General features: G+C 38.1%; 1 protein-coding gene across 7 annotated transcripts in view; it reads left to right on the top strand.

The window, feature by feature from the left end:
• The window catches only part of ZNF385B (zinc finger protein 385B), a 140,993-nt gene that overhangs the window by 23,513 nt on the left and 91,246 nt on the right, over window positions 1-26,234 (top strand). The window contains exon 1 of one of the 7 annotated variants that reach the window (XM_064451734.1): window positions 20,707-20,801. The exons of the other annotated variants lie outside the window; for them this stretch is intronic. Within the exon in view, the coding sequence (XP_064307804.1) occupies window positions 20,783-20,801 (19 nt within the window). The 5' untranslated portion in view covers window positions 20,707-20,782. Of the gene's footprint in view, window positions 1-20,706; window positions 20,802-26,234 lie in introns of those variants that run through there. 7 annotated transcript variants of the gene reach the window in all.

The following is a 26,234-nucleotide window of genomic DNA, read 5'->3' as shown; positions in this document are numbered from 1 at the left end:
TGTAAAATTGTCTGTTGCCAAGCTGCTTTCTACTGAGCGCACCTCTGGGAAGGCTTCTGTGGCTCACTTGTTTTATCCAGTAGGAGTCTTGAAACAGTTTCCACTCCAGAAATGTGTTCTTGATTTCCCTGTTCAAGATGGTAGTATACAGAGAATTGAGTTGAAGAGCTTGAAACTTCTGCTTTTAGCCAGATTGGACTGTCTTCAAACACATGTGGAAAGCATTAGCCTATCTTAGTGTATGAATATTAAATTGGCAGAAACATGTTTAATGTGAAATTATACATTATGGTTGAACTAGGTCCTGATTTTTGAGTCAATAGCTATATTCATTTGTGAAAGACTGCAGTAACTACTAATATGGTAATCTTATCAGATAAATGTGATACCACAGGGCATGTTGGCTTACAATCTGTGTTTAAAAAACCCTGTGTTTCGTGCATAATAATAGGAGCCTCTGTTCATCTGTTAACATGCAATACATTTATTTGTTTGGTTTTTTCTTTTTTTTTTTTCCTAAAAACTGTACTTTGTTACCCTTGGGGTAAAAAAAGTATTCACTGAAAACGTTTTGAAGTTTCATGTCAGCAATACGGATATTAGCAAGGTCAGGAAGACTCAAGGTAAGCTTGCGTGATAGTTCATGCTATGCATAACAGCTTAATGGTTAAACAAAGCGGCACCCATTTGGGTTTCAGCAAGGACTTAATCTGTCAAGGTGTTGAGCTTGGAATCCAACAGACCACTTTGGAGCTTAATTTTAAGTTTTTAAGCAACTGTCTTGAAGATCTGTGATTAAACGTGGTTTTCTCTGAAGTGACTCAAAGGCAGTAAAACCAGTGCCATGTCTTGTACTCTGGAGCTTCACCACTGGTAGCAGGTGCCACTGGGGTTCTACACCAGAGCAAGGTCAAACGCTGAAGCAATTTCTGTGAGCAAAGTGCAGTACTCCAGCTTTTATTGGCAAATCGTCAGTAAGATGTGGAAAAGTTGCGGTCATGCTTGGAAACTGCTTGGAATTGGTGTAACTGTTCAGATTGTAGCACCCACATCAGTCAGCTAATTCTCTTGGTTTGTGAGCATTTTTATGTGCCTATTGCTTTGATAGACTACTTATGTGTTTTTAAGTAGGGCTCTGACATATGATTTTATTGAAATGTGCTGCCATCAATACTATATGAAGTGGTACTCATATGATCAAGTTCTACACAGTTGATGGAGAATGACTTGCTTTCAGTATGCTTCTAGATTCTATTTTCATTTACCAAAGCTGCTTAAATAAATAAACACTAAAGAAGTAGGTTGAATTTCTATAGTAGTGTAGAAGATTTTGGATTTTCAATACTTAATAAACCTCGACTTGTATTAGTGTGTCGAAATGTACTGGCAGTACTACTCGAATCGAGGCAATATTTTCTCTGTTCAGTTACAAGTTTTGAAACCTAATTGGTTTATGAACCTAAAGGTTTATTTATCTTAGCTGTATCCAATCATATTACATTGAATAATTTCAAAAGGAAGAATGGAACTTCAGTGCTGAAGGTTGCATTGTATGTTGAAATAACAAGTCTTATGTCTGCTCTCAACTGATGTGAATGAAGTATGTAGCATTGCTGCATGCTTCTTTGATCATTGCACCTACACAAAGATACACCAAAATCTACAGACTGTGTGAGAAATGGTATTTGCACACTTCCTAGAATATGTCCTAATCATCCTCTTTTCCCAATAAATAGCATTCACATTTATTAAAAGTATACACTTGGAGTAACAGCTTCCTCCCCCCTTTCTTTGAACTCCAAACATTCCTAAGGCTTCAAATCCTTACAATACTCGGTGCATGGTTTTTTTTGCGGGGAACATAATTTAGTGAAGGAATGTTTGCAGGCTTTATGATTGTGGTACTGAAATTTAGCTCATTACTTCCATAAGATTTATGTAGTCACTTAATATGTGGCTGATTAGAATTACATAGCATTTAGAAATGTTCTTTGCTCTTATTCTAAAAAAATCTACAACACATTAATCCAGATTAACCAAAGAGGAGCTAAAAGGTTTTGTGTAGTACTAATCTACTTAATCATCTGTGTTTGAGGTACAAGTATTGATAGGATATTTCAATTCATTCACCATATCTATAACTTGAAGACTCAGAGTTTCAGAAATCATAGGTTTGCCACCTTTCCCAGCCAGTGTTTGTAATACAGGCACATCTCTCTGAATCAGAGTAAATAGCTAAATTACTTCCATAATTATTTGCAAAATAAATTTTGAAAGCGTAATCTTTTTGTACTAGTCCAGTGGTGTCCAAATATGTTTTGGGGGACTGTTCCCCATGCATGCAGTTGTTGCTGTTGAAAATCAGTTTCTTCCTGGATAAAACATGAATGTTGCTTTTATCACATCATGTACATTCCTATATAAATAAAATGTGAATTTATTCATATGCATTACGCTATGTTTTTGTTTGAATTTCCAAAGATTATTAGGATACTTGGTAGAGCACATTTTCTGAATCTTTTACAAGCACTTAAGTAAATGAGATTAAATTAAACAGGCACTCCATTATTGCAGGTAATGTGCTATTGAAAGGATGGCAGGAATCCTCAGATTAAACTACTTTGAGTTAAATAATGCAAAGTTTGTACATCTGACTGTATCTGTTAATTTTTCCGCATTTTTACCCCAAATTCTTGCTTTTTGTATCTTATGTTCATGGCAGTAACTTCAGCATCCTGGTGAAAATGGTGTGTCCTTTTTGCATTTTAGCAGTCAGGGCTGTGTTGTGATAGGCTCGCCAGTGGGAGAGGGCACAAGACTACTGATTTCCTGATACACAGGGTGCTTTAAAACCAGGCTCAGGAAGTGTGGGATCATGGATAGAGGGAAGGAACATGGTTATAGGCCAAAATAAAGATTATGTAGAAAATACCTTATGTTTATATAGCCCAGATATGTAGCACTGTTGCTTTTTCATAAACAGTATAAATAGATTAAATATTAATCCCCTCACAAACTATCTACTAGGAGGTGACAGTTTCTTTAAAATAATCTATTAAAAGGTTTATGGTGGCAAACAGAAATGTTAGACAGAAATTTCCAGCATTGGGGTGGCATAAGGAATGATCTGCTTGTGAGAAACAAATGAGTTGATGCTCGCATTGTGATCGCTCTGTGTATTTTGACGTATTGCACGCTGGGTGAACATTCCTGCTTTTGGGATAGCACCACTTTCGGCAGAAGGATTAGCGAGGAGGGTAGGGAACCTGCTTTGCAAAGGGCCTTAAAAAGTACTGTTCAACATATAGACATAAGCTATGCTAGTGCTCATCGTTGTCTGAGAACTCTCCCACCACTGGCTCATGCACGCAAGTTTTGGTGGTCCCTGGACTCCAGCTTCTCCTTTAGGCTGCATAGTAGGTTAGTTCGGGAGAAGTCATCGTTGGCTGTATTTTGAGGAAGTCCAATTTCTGCACTTGTGTTTAATGAATTAACATCAAATCTAATGTAGGCTTTCATTCTGGCTTATAATGGTGGTCATAACTATAATATCCAGATGCTGTCTTTCATTATTTGAGCATTACTTTTCTGTTCTCTTCAGCAAGCCGTGCACTACCCAGGCTTCCCAGGCTTAACTGGGATGTGGTGTATACTGAGCAAGGCCTTACAGCAGTGCAGTCCCACCAGATACAAGAAATGGGGCTATAGTCAAAACCAGAACACTGACACCTTACAAAGCAAAGCATAAGTTAAATTGCAACCAGGGTAAATATTTGAATAAAAAGGAGCCAGTGTGGGGAAGAATGTGCTGTAGAGACTTACTAGCCATATCTGAAAAGAGCCCAGAAGAACAATCCTATTGATTTTATTCTAATCTTGATGACCTTGTAGTTTGAGTTAATGGTTTCTAAACCTGACTGAAGAGTTTGCAGGACAGTCCTGTTTGACTCCAGTCAAGGTGAAAGTAATGTAGAGCTGAAAAACAGACTCTTAAGGTTTTGGTCATTTTCTAAATCTTTAATGTGTATTTTAATTTGCATGGGTGTGAATCAATAAAAACATTGTATTCATATAATCTAGACCAGACTGAAATGTAGTTGATCTGTGTTAAATTATATGTTTCTCTTAATGATCTGGAAGTCGTCTGGAACTACAGTAGGTGTACTTACTGTTACCTAATAGAAATTTTTTTATGAAGCTGCATTTTTGAGCAGGAGAACAAAAAAAGGAGTGGGGTCTTTTTAATCTAAAAGCCAGATTTTTTCTCACTGTGGCATTCATGGTGTGGCTTCTAAGGCAGAATACGTTTATGCATATCTGTGGATACATTTATCTAGCATGGAAGCCGTTCTACTTTTGGGAAAGTAGGGCTGCAGAATCATCTGAGGGAATGATTTTTCGTGACAGATTATTAATTGATTTAAAAATTGTCGTAGCTTCTGTAAATCTAGACATAAAAGTGAGCGTACAGCATTTCATGTAGCTAATGTTAAGATACATCCCGATTTTCAGTTCCCACATGGCATGGTGAACTTCACCTTCATACATAATATTGTTAAAACTTGGATGCTGGGCATTTTACAGACGAAGAGGTCGATGCTCTCATAAATGTTAACTATCAGAGCAGTCTGTGTAAGATCAAGAGGCACCAAGGGATAATGTAATTGCAATTTTCCAAACAACTGTATCTGTTTCAGAACGAAGAGACATGATAAGAAAAAAGACAAAATAGATCTTATAGTTTCAGCATAATTAAGATTTTTGCCAGTGGCATTTATGGGAGAACTTTCTTAAATATTTTACCCGTACCCCTTTGAAAAATTTTGTTAGATGAGCAGGATTTTAATTCAGCAGCTACTTTATTAAGCAAAACCAGCTCTGATTCCCAAACTCATAGCTGACAAAAAGGTCCGGAGCAGTAATCACCATATTTAATTACCTTTTTTTGGCTTTCCTGATGGAAAGCTTCTCAAGTCAATCAAGATGAAGGGAAATTATGTTAAAGCACAGTGTTCTGTTCTTACTAAAAAGTCAAGAACAGAAACTACATAACAACATATAATTATATAAAGTATAAAAATAATTAAAATCAGGTTTGAGCTTTGTGCTTTATTTGTTATGGATTTAAACTATGTAAATATGCCTGCTCTTGCAAACGTACACATTAGTATCCTCTTTAGCAAGAAGGTTAAGCATGCTTAAGCATATCCTCTGTGTTGTACAGGCAAGGAACAAAATTATTTTTTAAAAGCCAACAAACTTATAGAAGGTATAAAGGGGAAAACAGCTTGTATTTTTTCAATTAGTTTTGTTTTAGTTCAAGTGAGCTTAATAACAATGTGTAGAATAGTCTTACTAACCTCTGCTTGGTTTGTTTCTTGAAGATGTCTGTGCAGCAGGCTGTGTCTAGATTTTAAAGGTAGATTCTTCTGTTAATGGGCTAGTCTAATTTCCTGAACTATTATCATCTAGCACAACTTTTATGCTTTTTCTTTCTTTTAAGTACTGGTGCCAGCTGTCATCAGCATAGAAAAAGGCTAAAACCAGTTGCAGAGGTCTTGGAGAATCAGCTGCCTTTTTATTATGGTCTGTTTTATCATGATGTTCGTTTATCCTAACAGGTAACAGAGAGGAAATGGTTTAAGTAAAAAGAGTACCTAATATTGTGATAATAAAGTTCACATGGGTGAGGTAGGGAAGAGGAAAGAACTTGTGGCAGAGTAATGTATTACACTGGAAATTGATAATAGCTTTATTCTGGAGAATTAATTTTTTCTAGATGGACAGCACAGAAATGGGATGTAAAAGATGAGTAAAGGATTTGGGGTTTGACCTTTCTGTTTGTAAAACTACTGAATAAATTTCATAGTAAGACACTAGTCTTATGCAAAATGATGATGAGTGCATTTCCAGGTCAGTATTGACTGGCTATATCTGCTAAAACAAATGCCTGCTGTGAGGAAGAGGAGCACAGAGCATGCAGTGTTAGGTGCTACTGCAGGTAGTTATAATCCACAAGTACTTTCTTGTCAATATTATAGTAAGAGAGAAAATAAAACCTGACAAACTGCAGTGTGTGGGGGTGTGTGTTTTCCCTCATGTTTCAGCAACTGAAGCTGAAGATATTAAACTGGCATTTTCTATTCACCTTTCCAAACCCTGATATTACGTGTAATTCTTTTTATTTGAATATAAAAGTGGATTTCCTATGTCACTTTCATACTGGAGCTTCAGAGGATACATGCAGCAACAGAGGTCTTTAAAAAGCCTCTTAACTGGATCATTCATGGAGTTTTTACATCTTGAAAATTTTATGTCACAGTATTTTGAGTGGTGATCATTTGGTCATAAGAACTATAGTTTTTCCATCTCTGAGGGTTCTATACAAAGAATGAACTGAATAATTTCACATAGTCCGCAGGGATTTTGGCACGTGGCTGTTAGCAATATAGATGGCCACTTTCCCTTGTGGGTTGATTTCATGAAGAGTATAGATTTCGTGAGATTTCTTAATGTTATTTCTGTGCTTTAGAATTGTGTGTTTAGATCTCCTATCTATTACTAGATGAAACCATTCATCTTTGATGGAATGTGCTATATATAGCGGCTGTGACTTGGAACTCGCTTAGCCAAGAAACACAGTGCAAGCAGACTCGTGGAAGTCATCAGAGTTTCACTAGCTGTTTTGTAAAAGGGTGAATAAGAGATAATATTGTCTTACGCTAACTTAACATTCTTGTGACAACTTTTTTGATTTTTTTATAAGCCTTTTAGCATCATCAGCATATATCTGTACATGTATAGCCTTTATCATGACGTATTCTTTCAAAACTGGTTAATTGTAGTATCGGAGAGCAGCTCAGATTGGAACGGACATCAAAAAAACCTATCTGGTCCAACCTTTCCTGGGAAGGGGAGCCTAGATGAGATTATCTGGCATCCTGCCCAGTTGCATCTTGAAAACCTTCAGTGATGCAGACTCTACCATGTCCCTGGGGAGGTTGCTCCACTCAATGATTGATCTCGCTGTAATTTCTTTTTTTTCTCATCTCAGGATTAAACCTCTCCCAGTGTAACTTCTACTCATTGCCCCTTCTCTTTTCCATGTGGTTCCTTGTGAAGAGAGGGTCTCCACCCTCTTTGTAGCTGCTCTTTGGGTACTGAAATACTGTGAGGTCCCCCCATAAGCCTTCTCTTTTCCAGGGAGAGTCTGCAGTCTGTCTTGCAGTCTGTCTGTCTTGCAGTCTGTCTGTCTGTCTTGCAGTCTGTCTGTCTGTCTTGCAGTCTGTCTGTCTGTCTTGCAGTCTGTCTGTCTGTCTTGCAGTCTGTCTGTCTGTCTTGCAGTCTTTCCTCACAGGGCAGTTTCTCCAGCCCTTTGATCATCTTCAGGGCCCTTCTTTGGACCTCTCCAGTCTGTCTATGTCTTTCCTGATTTGTGGGGACCAGAACTGTACACATTACTCCAGGTGCAGCCTGATAAGCACTGATGGAGTGGGATGATCATGTGTCTCCCTCTGCTTATAAAGCCCCTGTGGATCCAGGATTAAAGATTGATCTTAATTAAGATTAAACATATTTTTGGCTTCATACTGAGATTTTGAAAGTGGTTGGAATGACCAGTACTTGTTATGCTGTTCTGCAATATCTCTGTGTTTGGATTCACAGCCAGTAATGTCAGACATGGTCTCTGGTTTATTTTGTTCTTTGTGTGGATTCTTATTGATAGATGATGTCCATTTCTTTGTAAGGAAAAACTAGGATATCTGTCTTCCTCAAAAAGCAGATGTGAGGTTGCAGGAAGATATATTTCAGTGATAGTCAGCCCTCCTATATGAAAATAAAAGGTTGTATGAAGGATTAAGACAAAGCTGCTCTGGCTCTTCTTTGCATGTCAAGTTTCAGTCTAGATCTGAATCTGGCTCTAGTACAGAAGCCACACTTGTCTCATTAGTCAGTTTTTCCTCTTGTCAGGGGCCAGCAATGCTGACTGATACAAATGAACATGAACTGTTTGGGAGGGGTAGAAAGAGTGCTGTGTGGCTCTGTTCAGAGATGTCCAAGAATAAAATACTGAATTTTTGTTTTGCTGATTTCTTAGTGTGGGGAAACATTAATATTTCACAGTTCTGTTGCTGCTGTTGTTTCATGTTTATTTGCACTTGTGGGAGACAATTGCTTGGCTGCAGGACCAATTTGTTTCCAAAGGGGACAAAAATTTTCTGTAATGGTCCTTTTCTAGGTTCAGGAGGCATCTACCTCATTTCTTGTGATGTGTTTGAGAATGGCTGCGCTGTGCAGGTTAACCCACTGAAGAGAGAATATGCTCTGGGACAAGACTGATATTGGTCTGTATTCTTCCCACTGGTGTTTAAGGACGTAAAGTTCTTGGCTTGTAGGGTTTGAGGACATTGAGTTAAATGCACAGGCTTTTCCTTTCTGTGAGTTATTTTTTTATGTGTTTCTCTTTGCTTTGCATATAAACGTCCTGAAACCTGTACTTCTTTCTAAAGCAGTTATTTTCTCATCTACATCATATTGTTTTAATTATTTGAGATACAAAATGAAACACTCATTTACCTATATGTATGGTGCTTAGATTTTCTTTAAAAGTCCAGTTTTTAAAATAAGAAACCAAAGTCAGTTCTACTCTTTCTCAAGTTGCTCTATAAGGAATGAATTTTATGAAGAAAATTTTTAAGATGTTATTATTTGAAGAATGTGAAACTGAGAAGAGGAAATCTAAGGCTAAGTTATCCTAAGCTCAACCATTTCTGCTCATCTTCCACTAAGTCTGCTTAACTACTGTGTACCCATTAAATTTTCCTTCGAAATCAGTGAAATGAAAGAAGATACCTGACATGCTCAGTCAAGCAATGAGCATGGCGATGTAGAAATATGTGCAAAATACAGAAATAGTAAAATAACACCCTGGTGCTTAAATAATTGCAAAAAGGTTAGGAGCAGGCAGCTGCTTTCTCATACTGCCCCTTCACTAAATGAAGGCACTTGTTAAGGTACTTATTTTAGCTGGCAATACTATAGTACAGACAGCAAGGCCAAATTACTGTTAATCCACTCCCAGACAAGTCCGATATTTCTGTACGTTGCAGGAGGAAGTAAAAATGAAGATAGAAAACACAATCCACCATAATTTATCTGCCTTTGAAATGAGGTAGTGTGACCTAGCCTTGCAGGCTGCTCTGTGCAGCTGTATTTCTGTGCAGCTCATCATGCCTGCCTAGTACCTGAGGAGAACATCCCAGGTGAGCAGAAACCTACTGAAGTAGTGACCTGGAGTTGTCATGAAGTAGTGCAGATCACAGAATAGCAAGGCTGGGTTACAGGTAGTCACTACACCAGCCAGAAGGTTTGGGGAAACAAGAAGCAGATGACTTTTCTATCCCAAATTCATACACTAAAGCATGCTTAACTTCCTCACTAGCCTGACTTGAAGAAAAATGTAGGCAGGTGAACAAAAGGCTTTAATGTCACTCTGTGATGTTTGTAGGTAGCTGCTGCCTCCCTCTGCTACCTGGTATGCCTTTAACAGATCCTGTAGTCTCATCTTCACTAGCATCTTGATTTTGGTGCAGTAATTGATTTGTATTTGGAGGACTGGGGGTGGCATGAAAGGGTATTTCTCCCTTGTGATCCTGTCAAATGCTGTTCTGAGGATTTTTGGAGCAGTTCATAAGAACAATATGGGAATTTGTCCATATTGAGGGAAAAAGAGGGGAGGGAATTATATGATTTCTTGTGTGTTGCTAGAGGAGACAGGAAAGTTAGATTATTGTTGTTTTAAATACATTGATAATCATTATGATGTAAGTTACCTTTTCCAGGTGTTTGGTACAGTTTTACAACTGTCAAAATGAGCAGGCTTCAAAAACTGACTCATTCACAGAAAGTGGTCCTCTGTCCAAGGCAGTTAAAATTTGCTTCTCTAGAGTTTAACTTTCCATTAAACTGGAAGATATTGAGTGATCTCCATCCCTTTCTTCCTGTCCATCTGAGGCCAGACATCACTGGGAAAAGTGAGGGACCTAGGAATAACTTGGTACTTTGGGAAAGAAAGAGGTGAGGACAAGACTTGATCTGAATGTTTGATTTATCCAGAGTTCTTTTTCAAGGAAAGAGTCCAGAAAGTCTTTATAAGTTTAAAAGAAAACATAAATTGTCTCTAATTTCCATTAAACTGTATTAAGTGCTGTTAGGCATCTAATGCTCAGTGGCTAAAGGAGGTACTGGCTATACCGTGGAGTTCATCTTATTCAGCTGGTTTTAGTTCATCTGTTCCTGCATGTTTACTTGTGTTTCATTGTGTGGCAACACATAAAGCTTCCCTAGTGAATTGACTTCTTCAGCAAAATCTGTCTTGTAGTATCATTTACGAATAGGACAGATGTAAGCCTCATCATCCACATTAGTAGGTCTTGCCCATATTTTTATTAGGAAACCAGCCTGACATGGCAGCTTAAATTAGTACTGTGTAAGCAGGTGTAATTGCAGTTGCTGTGGTTCAGTACCATTCGTTTAAGGAGAGGTTGAGTTGTGATTTATTTTAGGGGTACCTCAGGCTTAAACTGAGGTGAAGCTGAGCAAGTCCCAGAAAGACAGCTGGCCTAGTTTTCCCAAGGACACAGTATCTGCAGTTTCTTTTGGCTTCTGTGTAGTTTGAGGCTTAGTGCTTTTGGAAACTGGGTTGAGTGGCAGATAATAGTGAAATAGCCCTCAGGAATGATTACCAGATTAGGAAAAGATTAGTCAAATGGCTTTATGCTTCTGATATTTTTATTTAGATAATAATGCTATTGTAATAACCTAATTTGAATGAGATTTTTTAATTGGGAAAAATGCATATGTATGTTTTATTAAAAAAGTTGTAATCCTTATCCATTTTCTGCATGATGATTAAAAACTCAATTATGTTTTTATGAGCATAATTCTGCATCCTGTCATGCATTGCAGTATGTTGGTACTATGCCAAAAAGGTGGCAGACTGCATTGCTATGAGTCTATTGCAGAACATACAAATTTGTTTCAAGAAAACTGGTAAAAATACATGCCATTCTGATTGAATAAATCCAAATTACTTCAATCTATGATTAAGTAAATTAGGTTGCTTAAAAATGCATAACATGTGTCTGAAATGGCCTTATTTAATGTTATCACTGCTTTAAATTGTCTCTGGAGGACTTGGATTAGCTGAGTGAGTACCCTCTTAAAGAAAGGATGTCCTGTGTGAGCAAGTTGTCCCAAAGGGATAAACCTGGTACATCTTAGGTGCCCTGGAGGAAATACATACCTAAATGCATGCGATAAAAGACAGCTAAGCTATCAAATAAGAAGCTTAGAGGTTAAAATTGCAAGATTAATATTTTATCCAGATTGGAAAGAGAGGATGTCCTGTATACATTGCAAATAACCTTCTATGAGGAAAGCTTATCAAATATAAGATGATTCATAGATAATATTTCAAGATGAAGTAATTGCTGTGAAATGTTGCTGTGATTTTTGAGCTGTAGCAACATACCCTACACAATTCATGTGATGCTTTTAGAAGTATTAGCTTTGGAAGGTACAGAGCAAACTGATGGAATTTTCCATCAAAAAAGGTATAGGTGGAGGGCTGACAGTGGAGCCACTGCGGCAGTGCTGTTCCTGGAGTTGGGAAGGGGAGGGTTGTTTTTCTTCTTCCATCCAAAGCCTGGAAAATTTCAGCCAACCTTCTGTATATCTTGCATTTGTTCATACACAGCTTTGGGAGCATATGCTTGTATTCACAGTAGATATAAATACTTATGGAGTCTCACAAACATTCAAACAACTGTGTGCATCTGTGAACCTGCAAACCTTTTGAGATGGATTTTAACAGGTGTAAATCTGCTTCTAGTTCTGATGTGTCTACAGACGCAATCTCTGCACACAATCTGATGAATTTGTAGAAGGAGAAGGCTGTCTGCCAAGAAAAATTAACTCAGTGTCTTGTGTCAGTTAAGCAGTTTAATTGGCTTTCACACATAAGGCTGAAATAATAATGAGCTACTACTTGTCACCATGCTCTGAGAGACTGGTCTCTTTGTAGAGTAACACATATCCATCTGCTTCAGAGGGAGTTTATTACAACAGGCTGCGTCCTGCTACACTGGATTGCAGCTGCCTGACCCCAGAAACAGTCCCCCCATCCAGTGCAGAGCCTTTGGTTGTCTTCTCACACACATCTTCCATGTCCAAAATGACCCTGACATGGATTCTTGTGTGCTGGGTGGCTCCATTCTGTATAGCTTTCTCCCTTCCCAGGATCTGCAACATTGCTATGCAGATGCAAGAGTGTGCTTTCTTTCCAGCTGGCTCTGAAGTGGGTGTCATTGATCTGGTGTATTGCAGAAATACAGAAATACTGGAACGAAGGCTCCAGAATGACATAGTGTGCAAACCCAGGAAAAAAAACAAACAGCTGGTAACTCAAGCATCATGAAAGAGGGAAGAACAAATGAAGAGAGGCCAGTATTATCGTAGTTAAGCACAGTGGAGTGTGAATTAAGTAGAGAAAGGATATATGGAAAGACCAAGAAAAGGAAAACTGGGAGAAAGTGGCAAACAGAGATGAAGGATTGAAGGGAAGGGAGCCTGGGGAACATGCAATTCCTCTCCAACTTGAAGAGGCTGCGTGGGAGAAGACTGGAGCCAATACACAGTCCACAGAACAGACATCTCACTGCACATTTACAGAGTATGGGTGGAAATTGTGTTTCTCAGATTGTGCCAGTTAAGCAGCCAGCCCCTGAAGGTAGGAGACTCTTCTCAGCATCTGTTTTACAACTCTGGATTAACACAAATGCTAAAAGAGTTGCACTGTGTCATACTTGAGTCCTTTTGAAACACCCAGATTAGGACTAGACTGTACAGTTTTCCAGCCCTCCATTTTATCAGAAGTCGTTTCATCTGTAGAAACTTCCTGTTGTGCCCTGCCATTAAATGAAAATGTCTGTTCAGGGGTGTGTGTGTGTAAGTTTAAATCTGAACAGAAAGAGATATTAATATCTCAGATAAGTCTGCCAATAAGATCCCCTCTTGAGTGAGCCTGTGAGTCAGGGATGGTATTTCTTGGCATGGTTTCATTTCTTTTTCTGTTTCTTCTTACATCAGGATGTTACTCTTTTCATAACCCAGCACTCAAACATCAGAAGGTAATTTAGGGCCATTACTAGCACAAATTTGAACAAGTCAGTGGCTCAATGCTGTCATCAACTCTGAATATTATCTACAAAAAAGGCTTGTTCTGCCAAAAATATGAACTTTAAATTGATCAACGTGTCATTATCTCCTTAAAAATGTAAATTGAACCGATCAGTGTGTCAGATGTGGGGTTTTTTTTCTTTGATATGGTGCTGCTTCTAATTTAAAATTTTGTTTTGAAACACTCCAGGAAGAGGGAAATGGACAAATAAATAATTTTTGAGATGGTCGTTAAAACGGGATTAATGCAGTTTGAGCTATCAGCCTGTATTATACCTGGATGTGGTGTTTGTTTCTTATGGCTTCATTCTTTCAGTAAAACTGTCTTGATGATACTTCTGTTCAAATTTTTGGTGTGTTAGTCCTTGCAACCAGAGTGCATGTTCTTTTTTTAATAATTCCTAAGCCTCATAGAGTCACTGGAAGTATTTGAATGTATTTTCAAACTAAATACTGGCTCAGAAGGCCGTCTTAAACTTAGTTTTTCATGTCATTGCAAGTGTCTCTCATTTTTTTATCATGAATCTAACTTTTCTGTGACTGTGACCTACTCTGCTTCCATTTATGTCATATGAATTGGTGATTAGTTTGCTAACATCTGTTATCCCTTAAACAACAGAGAAGCATGATGATTAAAAAAAAAATTCTGGATGGAACTTTTTATTGCTCCTATCCCACAACCTTTACTGTATTTTCATATTTCTGGTGTCATAGGGGCAGCTTTCAAGATAGTTTCTTTCAAGGTGTTCATGATAGTGAAGTCACATACTTTCCTTAGAAATCATACAGTAGCTCCTACTAGTATCAACATATGCCACAATATGCTCCCCCTGGCCAAGCTGTAGAAAGTTCTTTCAGCACCCTGAATCCCTGTCCCCTGCTCCCTTTTCCTCTTCCCTTTCTCCCCAAAAGTGCTTTTGCTTTTGTTCAAGTGCAAAGGCCAAACAGCCTGACTCTGCAGTTCTTTGCACCACAATTTGGGACTTTCTGGCCCATGAGTGTTGCTTCTTCCTCAGTGACAAAGTGCTTTGCAAATGGCATTGGACTGTTAAGGCTTTGTGGCTTTTTTTGTTTGCTTTTTAATGGTGCATCATGACTTTCGAAATAAAACCAATATATTTCAGGACCAATATCACTGGGATTTTACCTGTTGTGATGGGATAACTGTTTTCCAGATCTAGTGAAGATGTCTGAAATAAAGAAAATTATCAGAATAAAACAAGCTTAGTAGAGATGACTTGTTGTTATAAAGTAGGGCATATCACATACTTTCTTTTTGACTTCGGGAAAGTCACAGATGCTTTAATTCACTAGATATAAAACTTGATGTACTTGTCACGTATCTTTTTTTGGTATTGCTTACTTGAACTATAATCTCTTAGGTCAGGAATTCTTTCTTAACTTGTATATGTAGAGCTCTTAGTACTGTGGAGCTTGAGGTTATTTGACACATCTCAGCATTACTGTAAAATGCATAATTAAAAATCAAGGGGTGTTTTATAAAATTTTTTTAGACTAGCTTGCAGCTGCTTAAGCTCTGTGATTTCCCATTCTTCACATTATTTAGGAGCTCTTTAACATTATGACAAATGTATATCTATTTGAATTTTGGAAACAAAAGCTGGGAAAGAGATATATATGACTGTTAAAGTTTTGACATTTTCAAATATACTGGGTTTCAGTTTTAAATTTTTCGGAAGGTTATACAGAAATGCAACACAAACAGAGTTTGAGAACTAAGAGGTGATGGGTCTCAAAATCTGTGTGTTTGTGATAAGGAGGGAGGATTAAATAGGTCTGATATACTGCATGGGAAACATCCTGCTGTCCAGTGCTTGGGAACACAAGATCCAAAGCAGAATACAAGATTGTCGTTCCCTTTTTCTAATTGCAGTGAAGAAATTACTTACTGGGATGGCTCCTAAAACACCTGCTGTCATCTAGACATTACAATGACAAATTCTTGGGTCAAAGTAGAAAGTGAGTCGGGGCAACGGTGATTAATGACTTGAACAAAAATAGATTTTACTGTGCCTTTGTGACTTGCATGCCTTTGGTATTCTCCGCAGTATTTGTTAGGGCATCGAGGGCTGCATACCTGTTGGATCTGTTGCAGTCTTTGAGGCTGGGGAAAGATTTAAGAATTTGTCTATGAACATCCCTGTTTAGGGGTGAGAATTAAATTGAGACTAAGTTCGTATGGCTGCCTCATCCCTTGCCATGGCAAAGGTGCATGTCTTAAACAGCATGACACCTGGTTGCTAAGTACGGAAAAACTTCTGTGCTCCATAAAAAAGGTAACATATAGGGGAATGTATTTGTCATCACACCTCTGTGCTAGAGGTTGTTGAGGGTAAAATGTCATCTTTGAGGGTGCACTGTAGGTCCCCTCTCATGATGGAGTGTCATACCAAAGGACAAAATTATGATCTAAGGAACTGGAATGTACTGATGTAATTATATTTTCTTTTTCTGAATACAATAAACTGGAACAAGAATACTGTTTTATTCTTTTAGTGCAGCAGAGTACAGAATGCTAAGTTTAATGGGATCTATAGGCACACCTGAATGTATATGTGTAAGTTTAATGCATCTGTGTGAAGTAGATGTACAAAGTAGCAATCAGCAGGATTTACTTCATGTAAGCACAAGTAACAAGATACGCAGCATGAGCTGGTAGTTTTTAATAGTCCTTTCATATGCATTTCAAGTATGTGTTTACTATGAGAGATATGTTTCATCCATGAACTGGGGCAAACTTAAATGGTGATTTTCTAAATCCTCCTAGAGCAAAACTTCTAGTGAGGGCTGGATCCAGTGCTCTGGATGACAGGAAGAGAAAGGGGTGTAATTCTTGTATGACTGGCTGTGCATACGTCTTAGTGGGGGTTATGATTTGAGAGTTTGGGAGAAAAAAGTTGCTTGACTGACTTTGAATATGTGTTTGAATCTGTAATTAACCTGATGTGGGGAAGGGACTCAGAGGAGAAAAATTGAACTCCTTTGATTCAATGTTTCTCTGTTCTGAGAAATTGCTGAGAAGCCTTGGGAGTTCGTTGTGTCCCATGAAATTTATCTAGTGAAAAAGGGATTTAACTGTTATTCCTCAGACATGTGCTTCACAATGTCTTCCGCCCATTCCTGTGTATCTGTACACCAAGGTCAGATTATTCTACCTCCCTTCTGACTTTTGTTTTCCTCCTTCAAACTGAGATAATTCTTAGGGATTGCATTAAATGCATTGGATTAAAATACCACTCAAGCATGGCCAGCAGATTCCGCAGCATGTTTGACGGGGCTTCAGTATTCTCCTGACAAGGTTCCCTTGCCTTTGCTTTGATTCCTGCCTTGAATTTTAAAAGCAAAGTATAGGTGATTTGGCACTTCCTGTGCTTAGCAAAATTAGGATTACCGGCATGAATCCTTTATTATAAGAGGTAGGATAGTTGTGATTTTTTATTTAACAAAGGCCCTTTCTTTCACATACTAGCCATTGGTTTAAGTCGGTGTCCCTGGATAGCGCTGGTGGTTCATTAGTGCAATATTCCACATATATATCACCATTATAAATTCATTGAGATATTAATAATACTCATTTTAGCTGAGATCTTAACTGAGGCATTCTTCTGCTCAAAATATATATGTGAAAATATGTGGCGAACAAAGTGGAGGATTAAGAATCATGATGTACAACAACAATACTGTCAAACCTTAACCACTAAATGTTGTCTTTTTCTTAACTTTTATATTACCAGATGCAGTAGCCATAGATCTTTTTTCCTAGACTGCCCTTTTATGAAAAACTTCTACAACACTTCTGTATGTGACCGGTATATGGTGCACTGAAGTTACAACCTTGAGAACAGATAACAGCAAGCCTAAAGGGTTGTTAGTGCATGAAAAGCAAAGGACCAAACCTGAAGGATCTAAGCATGGCGACACAGAGAAGCCTCTTATGGGTCTGATAGCGGGATGCTATTATTGCTGTTTGACACTAATCTCTGCAGAAGTCCGAAGTGCTAAATTTTAGACTTCTGGAAGGATGATTTGCTCTGTGCTCAAGCTGAAAGTACAGCACATCTACATACGCTGTCCATTTCTCTTCGTTCACATCCTGACAGTACAATTCTCAAAGTTTCTGAACACCAGCCACAATATAAGCATGTTATATTGCCGTCTAGTAGGGAAACTTGTCTGTATCACAGCAATCTGAGGACAGAGAATGGACATAGAAAGAATGTGAGTCTATACACCATGTTTTGTGTAGATGTTGATGGATTCTAGGTGACTTTTGTTATTAAAATCTGTTAGCCAGAGATAATAAGTAGCCTGCTACAAATGCTCAAAATGTCACTTCTCCAGCCTGCACATATGAGAGGTGCTAGATAAATACAGGGGAAAAGATTTTAAAGCATGAACTTTGGTTTAAAAAAATAAGAGCATCTTAGCAGTTGAGCTGTATGTCAGCTCTTCATTCTTTGACTACAGGAGCTGCTCATGAATGAGACCTGAGTGCACTTGCCCTCAGATAACCTGCTTGAGGCCTTTCCTTTCTTGTTGCTCTGCGGTCCTGGTGTGCGAGCTCTCATGCTATCTCCCTTTTACTTAATTAGATTTGTGGTAGTAGGGACCACACTTGTAGTGAATGTTGTACCACCTTGTATTCTGGAAGGTCAGCACCTGATAGCTAGCTGGAAAAATAATGCATTCGTTTTTGTCGTATTTCATTTGCCATTGTTCTTTGCCTGTTTTACTTTCCTTTCTCCTTAATGCGTTTCCTTTTTTTCTCTCTCCTTCTCTGCATTCTGCTATCTTGTAATAACATTTTGCCCTTTCATTCCATTCTTTTCTCACATATTATATTGTGTTTAAGCCCTCTTTTTTTTTATCCTTCTCCTCTGTATTTCACTGTTTCTTCTCTTGTTCTTCCAGCACCAATCCTTACCCTTGTTGCTTCTGTAGCTCTTTAGCACCATCTATAACACAATAGCTTTATGATCACCTCAGATTGGTGCTCCAAAAAGAAATGCTGTCCTCCTGCTTTCCTGCTCACCCCCATCATCTCTTTGTGCTTGTTCCTGTGGTTGATGGGCAGAACAGGTTATGACTGCATATTGCATGCCCTCGTAGCCAAAGAGGCCATCATGCTGGCACTGTGGAGCACTGGTTACAGATGTCTGAAGGGGCCTTCATGGACAAAAGAAAAATCTTGGGACAGTGGGTATTAGTAGAGTAAACGGGAGTTAATAGTTATTTTAAAGGGAGGGGAGGAGAGAGTGCTGTAGTTAAAACTGTGACTGTGTTCTGGAGATCACATTTTAAGTGTGAGCTAGAGGGCAGGCTAAAACATTAAAACTGTGATTAGTGAGTCCTAAGACCTTGCTCTGCAACCAAAGAGTGGTCTTCTGTGAGACAGGCTGTTAAATGCTGTTGAAAGGGAGAGGGGAATAGAAAGGAGCTATAGTGCATTGAACCAGCTACATGCTGAGCATCCTAGTGCACTGTAATGGCTTTAGCAAGGAACTATCAAACATTGCCAAAAAAGAGACATTACAGTCATTGAACAAGCGGAGGGAGTGGGGGAAGCATGCCCGTCAGTTCAGGGGGAGACAGTCTTGCTATAATGCATAAACATGCTATGTGCTTATGGAACATGTAAGACAGTGAAATTTTAAAAAAGAAATTCCTTCAGACATCACAGAAAATACAAGCAGTGGTATTATTGTCAGCATGAGAGAGCATAGTATTTACTTGGGAATACTGGTCATCTTGCTAAATCACATGAGTCTATATAAAACCCACATAAAGTTTCATAGAGGTTTGGTGTTGCCAATCCCAAGTGCGTAATGAGAATGAGTCACGTCTTCCAAGATCACAAGGTTTGCTTAAAAATCAGAGATTTTTTTAATTGGGTTTCATTTTTATTTGCCTTTTTATGTCAAAGCTGGTTAATTTTTTCCACTGTGTTTCTGTGATCGTAACTGCTAGCTATGCCCACCCCTCTTTTTTTTTTTTAAGGGAAGGGACTTTTACCATGAATACCAAATATTTCGGGACATGTAACAAAATCATGTAATTGCTGTCAAGTCATATTGGCAGGTAATTATTAAAGTAATCCCCCTTCTAGTAGAAAGAATGAGGAGTGGGAGGTTGGAGAATAAGAAGATTAAGCTAACGTTTCATATGTGCTGTTTTGAGTAACCAGTAGTCACATCCTAGAAAAGTGTGTTGTCACTGGAACAGTATATTTTATTAAGGACTGGGTACAAAACTAATCTGTTCACAAAAGTTTTGTCTAGTGTTTCTAGGTATGTGGACATTTGTTCCGAGTAGTTTGCTTTTCAACGAGTTGCTCCTCCCATCCCTTCACTTTCGTAAAAAACAAGTGAGGAAATCAAGTAAATCTTAACTCTATATAATTAAGGCAAAACACTGAAGTGGAAGAGTTATATACAAGGTTTCTTCTATAATCGTCAGTTTCTCCATGAGGAATTATCTGACATTACTGCAACTGCAAATTGCATCAGATAAAAATCTGTCCCTAATGCTTTTGGATTTCTTCTTTTTTTTTCTTAAACTTTATTTTAATAAAACTCTTTCTATCAAGTATCCTTACTGGGATACTCTTGGAAAAACTCTTTCAGAGTCTGAAATTCTGCACAGACCTCAGTTGTGGTGTATTGACACGGCACATCCTAAAGCAAGGGGACGCAGGGCATGGGCACCTCTTGGATATAAATTTATTATTTGAGTCCTGGCTTTCAAATTATGTGCCTTTTGCTTTTATAATAGGAAGAGGTTTGGTTTTGGGTTTTTTTGTTGTTTTTTCCTCTTCTTAGTAGAGGTTAATTTTAATTGTGCAAAATTGTGCAAAGTCTGTGGTGGATTTTAGTGGATAGGTACTTGCCGTGGTAGCAGCAGCATTTTAAATATTTCTATTCCATGTCCAAATTAGCCTTGTAGGTGACCTTTGAGCTAAACAAAAAATCCCAAACTGGCTCCCTGCTGGCATTTCTTTAAAGGAAGTCTTTTGTATCAGAGGAAACAAATTCAGTTATGATATAATCAAGCACTGTGCAAAAATGGACATTCACTTTTGCAAAACTTGACTTTACCTGCCATTTAAATTTTCTGTGATACACTGTATTACTGTATTACTCAAAGTAATACAGTAGTTCTGTAGCAAATTTTTCCCTTGGTCAGAGTTAGGCAACTATTTTAAAACCAATTGCAGGACAGATATATTAAAATATATAACTTTAAAACTTTATTGAAGACTGACTTTTTTAATGGTTTTGTAACCTCAAATTAAGGTGGCACCAGCTACCGCCTGTCTCTGCATCACCATTACATAGTCTGAAGAGGTATCATTCACCAATGAGGGTGAAGTGTCTCAGCAGCTTTATGGGGCAAAGCATATTTCTCAGCAGCTGGAGTTCAAACCGTACTCAAAACTTGCACCAAATCAAAAAGAAGCTTGTGAGAACGTTCCCTTTGCTAGATCTATTGTGCAGAACCTGCTATTCTGCTGAACTAACTGTAGATGAGAAACATGCTTCTGGGTAAGTAATTCCATGTGGAGGCTGAAATCTGTCTTTCAGCTAGCTGCATAACGGAACGCTGTATGCTTGCTCCAGCTGTATGCAAGGAGAAATACATGCACTGTGTTGCTGATTTATTTTTAATTGCAATCCATTAGTGAAAGCTGTACTCATTTGCTGTAGTTTAGGAACTGAGTAGTTGAATTAGGAAATATTAGCACTGTGGGTGCCTGTGATCTATTTTTTAAGATAATTTTTATCTTTAGGTAAACTACGTCAGAGAAATACAAATGCCAAAATCAGCATTTGAACTTTATCTTTTTTCCCCCCATTCAGATGGTAATCGTGACATTTTCTGAAGGAAGACTATAAATGAAAATTCTTGTTAGTAACCCATTGGAAAAACTTGTTTCTTAAATATTAAAATAAATTTATTTCTTATTTGTGAGCATACTGATGGTTCACTGTAAAAATTTAATCCTTGATTATTGTCTTTAATTTCCTTTTAGCATTGCGCCGCTAAATCCTGTTGACTGATATTATGTTACATAATAGTTTCAATAATCATAAATAGTAATAGCATTTGAAATATGGAATGCTTTCATGTGTATTTTAAAGAATAACTTCAAATTATTGAGCTTATGAAATGTTAGTATGTTGCAGATTACTCTGTACTGCTTAGCTGCAGTGTTAAAAATGTGTATGATGCATTCAGAAAGTTCCTCTTAGGATGCCTTGTTAGGTTGAAAACATGGGCTCTCCTTCTGTCCTCAAAGCCCTGTTTACAGTTAGATGATTAGCTTTTAGACAACATTTTAAATTTTTTTTTTCATACAAGGCAACCTTGTCTGTAGGAATGTCATTGGTAGTTTTATTCAGATGTTGAAATAAATACTAATCGAATGTGCATTTGCTTTGAGTTGAACATTATAAAATATCCTCTGCTCTATGTAAATATGATCATCTTCAAGCTGTGGCAAATTCCATTTCATAGGATTCCATTGCTTTTAAAAGACTTATCTCTCTTTTTTTACTAAAAACGATATGCGTTCATTGGCCATAATTTTTTGTTACCGTCACCTTGTTTTAACTTTCTAAAGGCATGAAAATGGCCTTGGGAGATGTTTTTGTTAGGCAGAATTTAGGATTAGTGCAGTATTTAGCTCAGTCTAGTTAAATTATTCAGACTTCAGCAAATTAGGTTGCATGTTTGTAGGTGCTTCAGGACTACAAATACAGCTATTTCATAAGCATTTATCTCTTGTTCTCCTTCTCTCAATATATGTTTCTGTGACATTGTGTTTATGTGGTGTTTGATGATCATAGTTTTTACAGCTTGGGTGCTGAATTCTTTGCAGTAGGGAAATGTTCTGATTTTTCTAGACCTTGGCTTCTCTGTGCCATTTTGTGTATTCAGACATAGTTACGATTATAATTTGCTCTGTTGCAAAGAAATCTGGTGATTTGGTTGTTCCTGTTGCTCGTTGACGTGATTTCAGCCATCTGTATTTAGAAATGTATTAATTCTCTCTGAACTTGGAGGAGTCCACACCTTCCATGCTGCCTTCAGGATGCTTAGTTAAACAGCACTAGTCATAATTTCCCTGTGCTTCCATTATCATGGTAATGTCTAGATTCACTTTTACCTTTGTTTTCCAGTGTGACTCATGTGACAGCCCACAGAATGGGCCAGGCCACTGTGTGTCGTCCACAGCAAAGAGCTACTGGGCAGTGCAGACAGCCCAAAAATCTTGGGCTATTCCTGACTCCTGGGAGACAAGGCATAGGCGATGGGCAGTCCATGCTGGCCAGGAATCAGCTGTCTGCTGCTCTTGGCCGGTGGATGGCAAGCCCAAGCTGACATTGTCCTGGCAAAATGGCTTGCAAGCTGACGGGGAGAAGTGAGAGTCCAGAAATTGGTGTCAAACCTTTGGGGATAGTTGCAATGTCATGAAAACAGTAGAGAAAATTCTGTCTATCCAGAAGGTGTAAGAAACCCCAAACAAACCCAACCCAAACAACCAAAAAAACTCATCAAAAATGCTTTGTGCAGAACATGGAGCTCTGTTAAGCTAAGAGACATTCTGTTGAGAGGGAAAACCCAGTAAAACTTGAAAGTCTGTGCACCAAAGATTATATGAATTTTGGCAAGAGCCAAGCAACACACATGCTGCCAGATGAGAAAAAACGTCTAACCCTTGCTGGTGGCAGTGTGTAGTGCTGACCCTGCTTTTGTGGAAGCAAGCACAGGGCTCTGAGTCATAGGGCCAAGAGGCCGTAATGGGGGTCCTGGAAAGGGGATGTTTGAACAGAACTCTCAACTTGTGGGAGGTTTCTGGGTAAAGAAGTGTAATCCAGAAGTACAGAAGTACTCCTCCATCACTTTCCCAATGGTATTTCCTAATAATAGTAATTTTAGAAGCTTTCTTTGTAGCAAAGATGAAACTGGCTTTACAGGTAAGCAAGAATTTCAGTGATGGGCACTAGTAATGACCAGTGGGCAAATAAAATTTGCGTCACAGCTTTGTGCTTAGGTAGGTGAATATCCTAGATGCAAGTACAGATTTCTTGTTTTTGCAAACAAGTATTCGGGTTTGTTCAGTATTTGAAAGTTTGGCCTTTGGGGAAAAGATGCTTTTATGTGCTGTAATACTAAAATGCTTTGAGCAAAGTTTAAAATCATTATATTCTGTAGCTGTAGAGAACGTTAAGATCTTTTGGAATGACTTATTCAAATATCCTTATACTTGATGATGTATTCATATTTGAATAAATTCAGGAAAGATTCATCCTAAGCTGCTTCTCTCCCATACTGCTTTAAAGAAACAGGAAAATATAATAATTTCATCACTTAAAGCTTCTTAAACTTTCAGGGGAAAAAGGGTTACTACTTAAACTTCACATGAAAGGAGCGTTTTGTGAATTCATCTGTGTCATGTATTCATACCTGAATTAAAATGAGCCATGATGTACTGCACTTTCTCAGGAACATTACATAAACTTCCTTGTTCTAAACCATGCACAAGTTTGAAATGTGCAAACAGAACTGAAAGAAACTTTGCAGTAGTTTCTCCACAAGCAGGAAGCCTAATATTTATACAACAATCAATAGGGTAACGGACACAGAGACAAGCAGTACTCTTTCTTACAAAACTTGCTTTAACTGGTGAAAGAAGGTAGGATCTATCTGAACAACAGCTTTCTTTTTCGCTAGATGTGTACAGTTGGGGATGGGTTTGGCTTGAATTCTGTGGATCCTTGTTGGCCAAGATTGAGTTGTGCAATTAAAACAAGGGATTGTTTAGAAGTATGTTATATTTGGAGCTGTTTTCTCCTGCTTTAATTTCTGGGATTCTGAACAGGTCTTTCACTAGCATTTTTGTGAGACTCTAAAGATTAGTCAAGGGAAAACCTGATCCTGATACAGCTTCTTTTGGCATAGATAAGTTGTTTCTTTATGTATGTTTTACTTATGTCTTCCTGTAATTCTTTGCTGTGATGTTTATTTCTGTTTGTTCTGTCTGCCTTTAGGGAGAAGTTCTGCCTTACTGCAGGTAGATAGGCAAAGGGAAGCAAGAACACAACTCATCTCAGTGCAACCAGAAAGGGACAAGAAGGACAGAGGACTTATTTCTTGTTGTTGCCTGATCTACAGGACTAATAACATTACCTGACAATAAAAATTGTCAGTTTTCAATTCAAGCAAAAAGTTGCTGAGTCTAGGAACTTGTAAGAGGAAGCTAAACCTGTCTTGGTTCCTCTTGTTTCCAGCATCCTTCTTGCGAGGACTCTGAAAAATGTTCTGTTCCCGAAGTTCTCTGGGTAGGAACAATTGCTAATCACATGTGCTACCTGCAAAAAATGGTTGAGAGAAAGGTCTGTCTGTCCTCCTACCCCTGGAGGAGACCTGTCTGTTGGAAGGAGAGGAGGTAACTGGAGTGTTGAGATACTGTGCTAAATTTCATTTTTGAGAGTGGATGTTTTGCGCTCTTACCCTGGTGGTTGTAGGGGACCAGGTGTGTGAAGGTTGTGGGTATGGCATGAGCCGTGAAGTCGCATTGTCCTTTCTGAGATTGGTCAGAGTTTTTGGCAGATTGTTGAAATCTCTCTGGGGCAAAGGTGAGGGTAGGAACTGTTGATTTTATAACACTTCAGAAGGTACATCAATAAGTCAAAGGTCAGGTGGACAGGCTTTGGAGAGTCTTCCAAATATCAATGGTCAACAGAAATGTGAGAAGTTCCCCAAAAATTTTAAAAGTCCGTCACAAATGACAGCATCACGTAATCCTACTTCGGTGATGCCTACCAGTTTTCCTTTGTTCAAGCATATATGCCCTCCAATTATTTATAGTAGCTGTTCTCAGAAGTGACTTGAAATTTAAAACCATCATAAAAAATTAAACTAGGCAAGGAAAACTTCAACTAATAGACTTAAAAATTATGAGCTACTGAAAAACATGTTCTTACAATGAAAAGTATTGTGCAAACTTCCTAGTTACTCTGTGTTGTCTGTTGTGGTAATATAAGCCAGACAGTGAAGTTCAGCTTATACCATGCAACTAAACTTAAATTTCTAGACTTTGTAATTGAAATCTCTGTTTTATTAGGTAATTTCATTAACAGCTATTACCAAAGAGAAATGATGAATCTCAGACTTGCATGTTTCAAAGGGCAGTGGTCTGCAAAGAACTTTCATATACACCCTTTGGGCATAGGTCCAAACCAATGTCTAGGGTTCCCTGATAAAGCAGATAACTTTATTTGAGGAGGTAATGATTGATAGAACAGTGATAAATGCAGTTATCCACAAGGGATGAGGTATCTCACCAGCATTTACAAGATACTTCCTCCGTATTATTTTCAAAACCCACCTGTTGGATGACTCGGATCTTCATGTCCATGCAGAGCTCCATTTGGTATTGTTTTCTTATTTAGCATCCTGCTTGTATGGTGTGCTTGTGTGGTGCTAGAGAAAAAAAGAGACTTTCTAAATTATATTCTGAAGTAATCTTAATTTTTTTCCTCTGTTTTTAGTAGATATTTAGGCAGTAACAAAAATATGTCTTTGATGCTGTGCTTTGTACTAAACTGAAGTTGATGATTAAAGAATCAGATTGTTCTTTTTGGATTTTTTGTGGGGAATCTGAAGAAAGACAGAGCTTTCAGGCTGGAGGAAAGAAAATTTCTTTTTGAACTCTTCGTCTTTGTCATTCTACAACAATACAGGAGTTGTTAAATGTCAAGGCATTTGCTGGACGCAAAAGAATGCTCAAGTTCATCTCACCATATCTTGCTCCTTGTTACCTGTATTTCTTGTTCTTGCTCAGGAAAGCATGCACTCATTCCTTCTACCATGTTACACAAAACCACCATATTGCTTAACAGCTTGGATGGTGTCTGTCCTAAGGGTATAGGATAGCCTGTTTTGATTGATTAAGAAAAGGATAAGAATAA

This window comes from Phalacrocorax carbo, chromosome 5 (assembly GCF_963921805.1).
Source record: "Phalacrocorax carbo chromosome 5, bPhaCar2.1, whole genome shotgun sequence".
Taxonomy (NCBI): Eukaryota; Metazoa; Chordata; class Aves; order Suliformes; family Phalacrocoracidae; genus Phalacrocorax; species Phalacrocorax carbo.
This window is presented reverse-complemented; position numbering and strand designations above follow the sequence as displayed.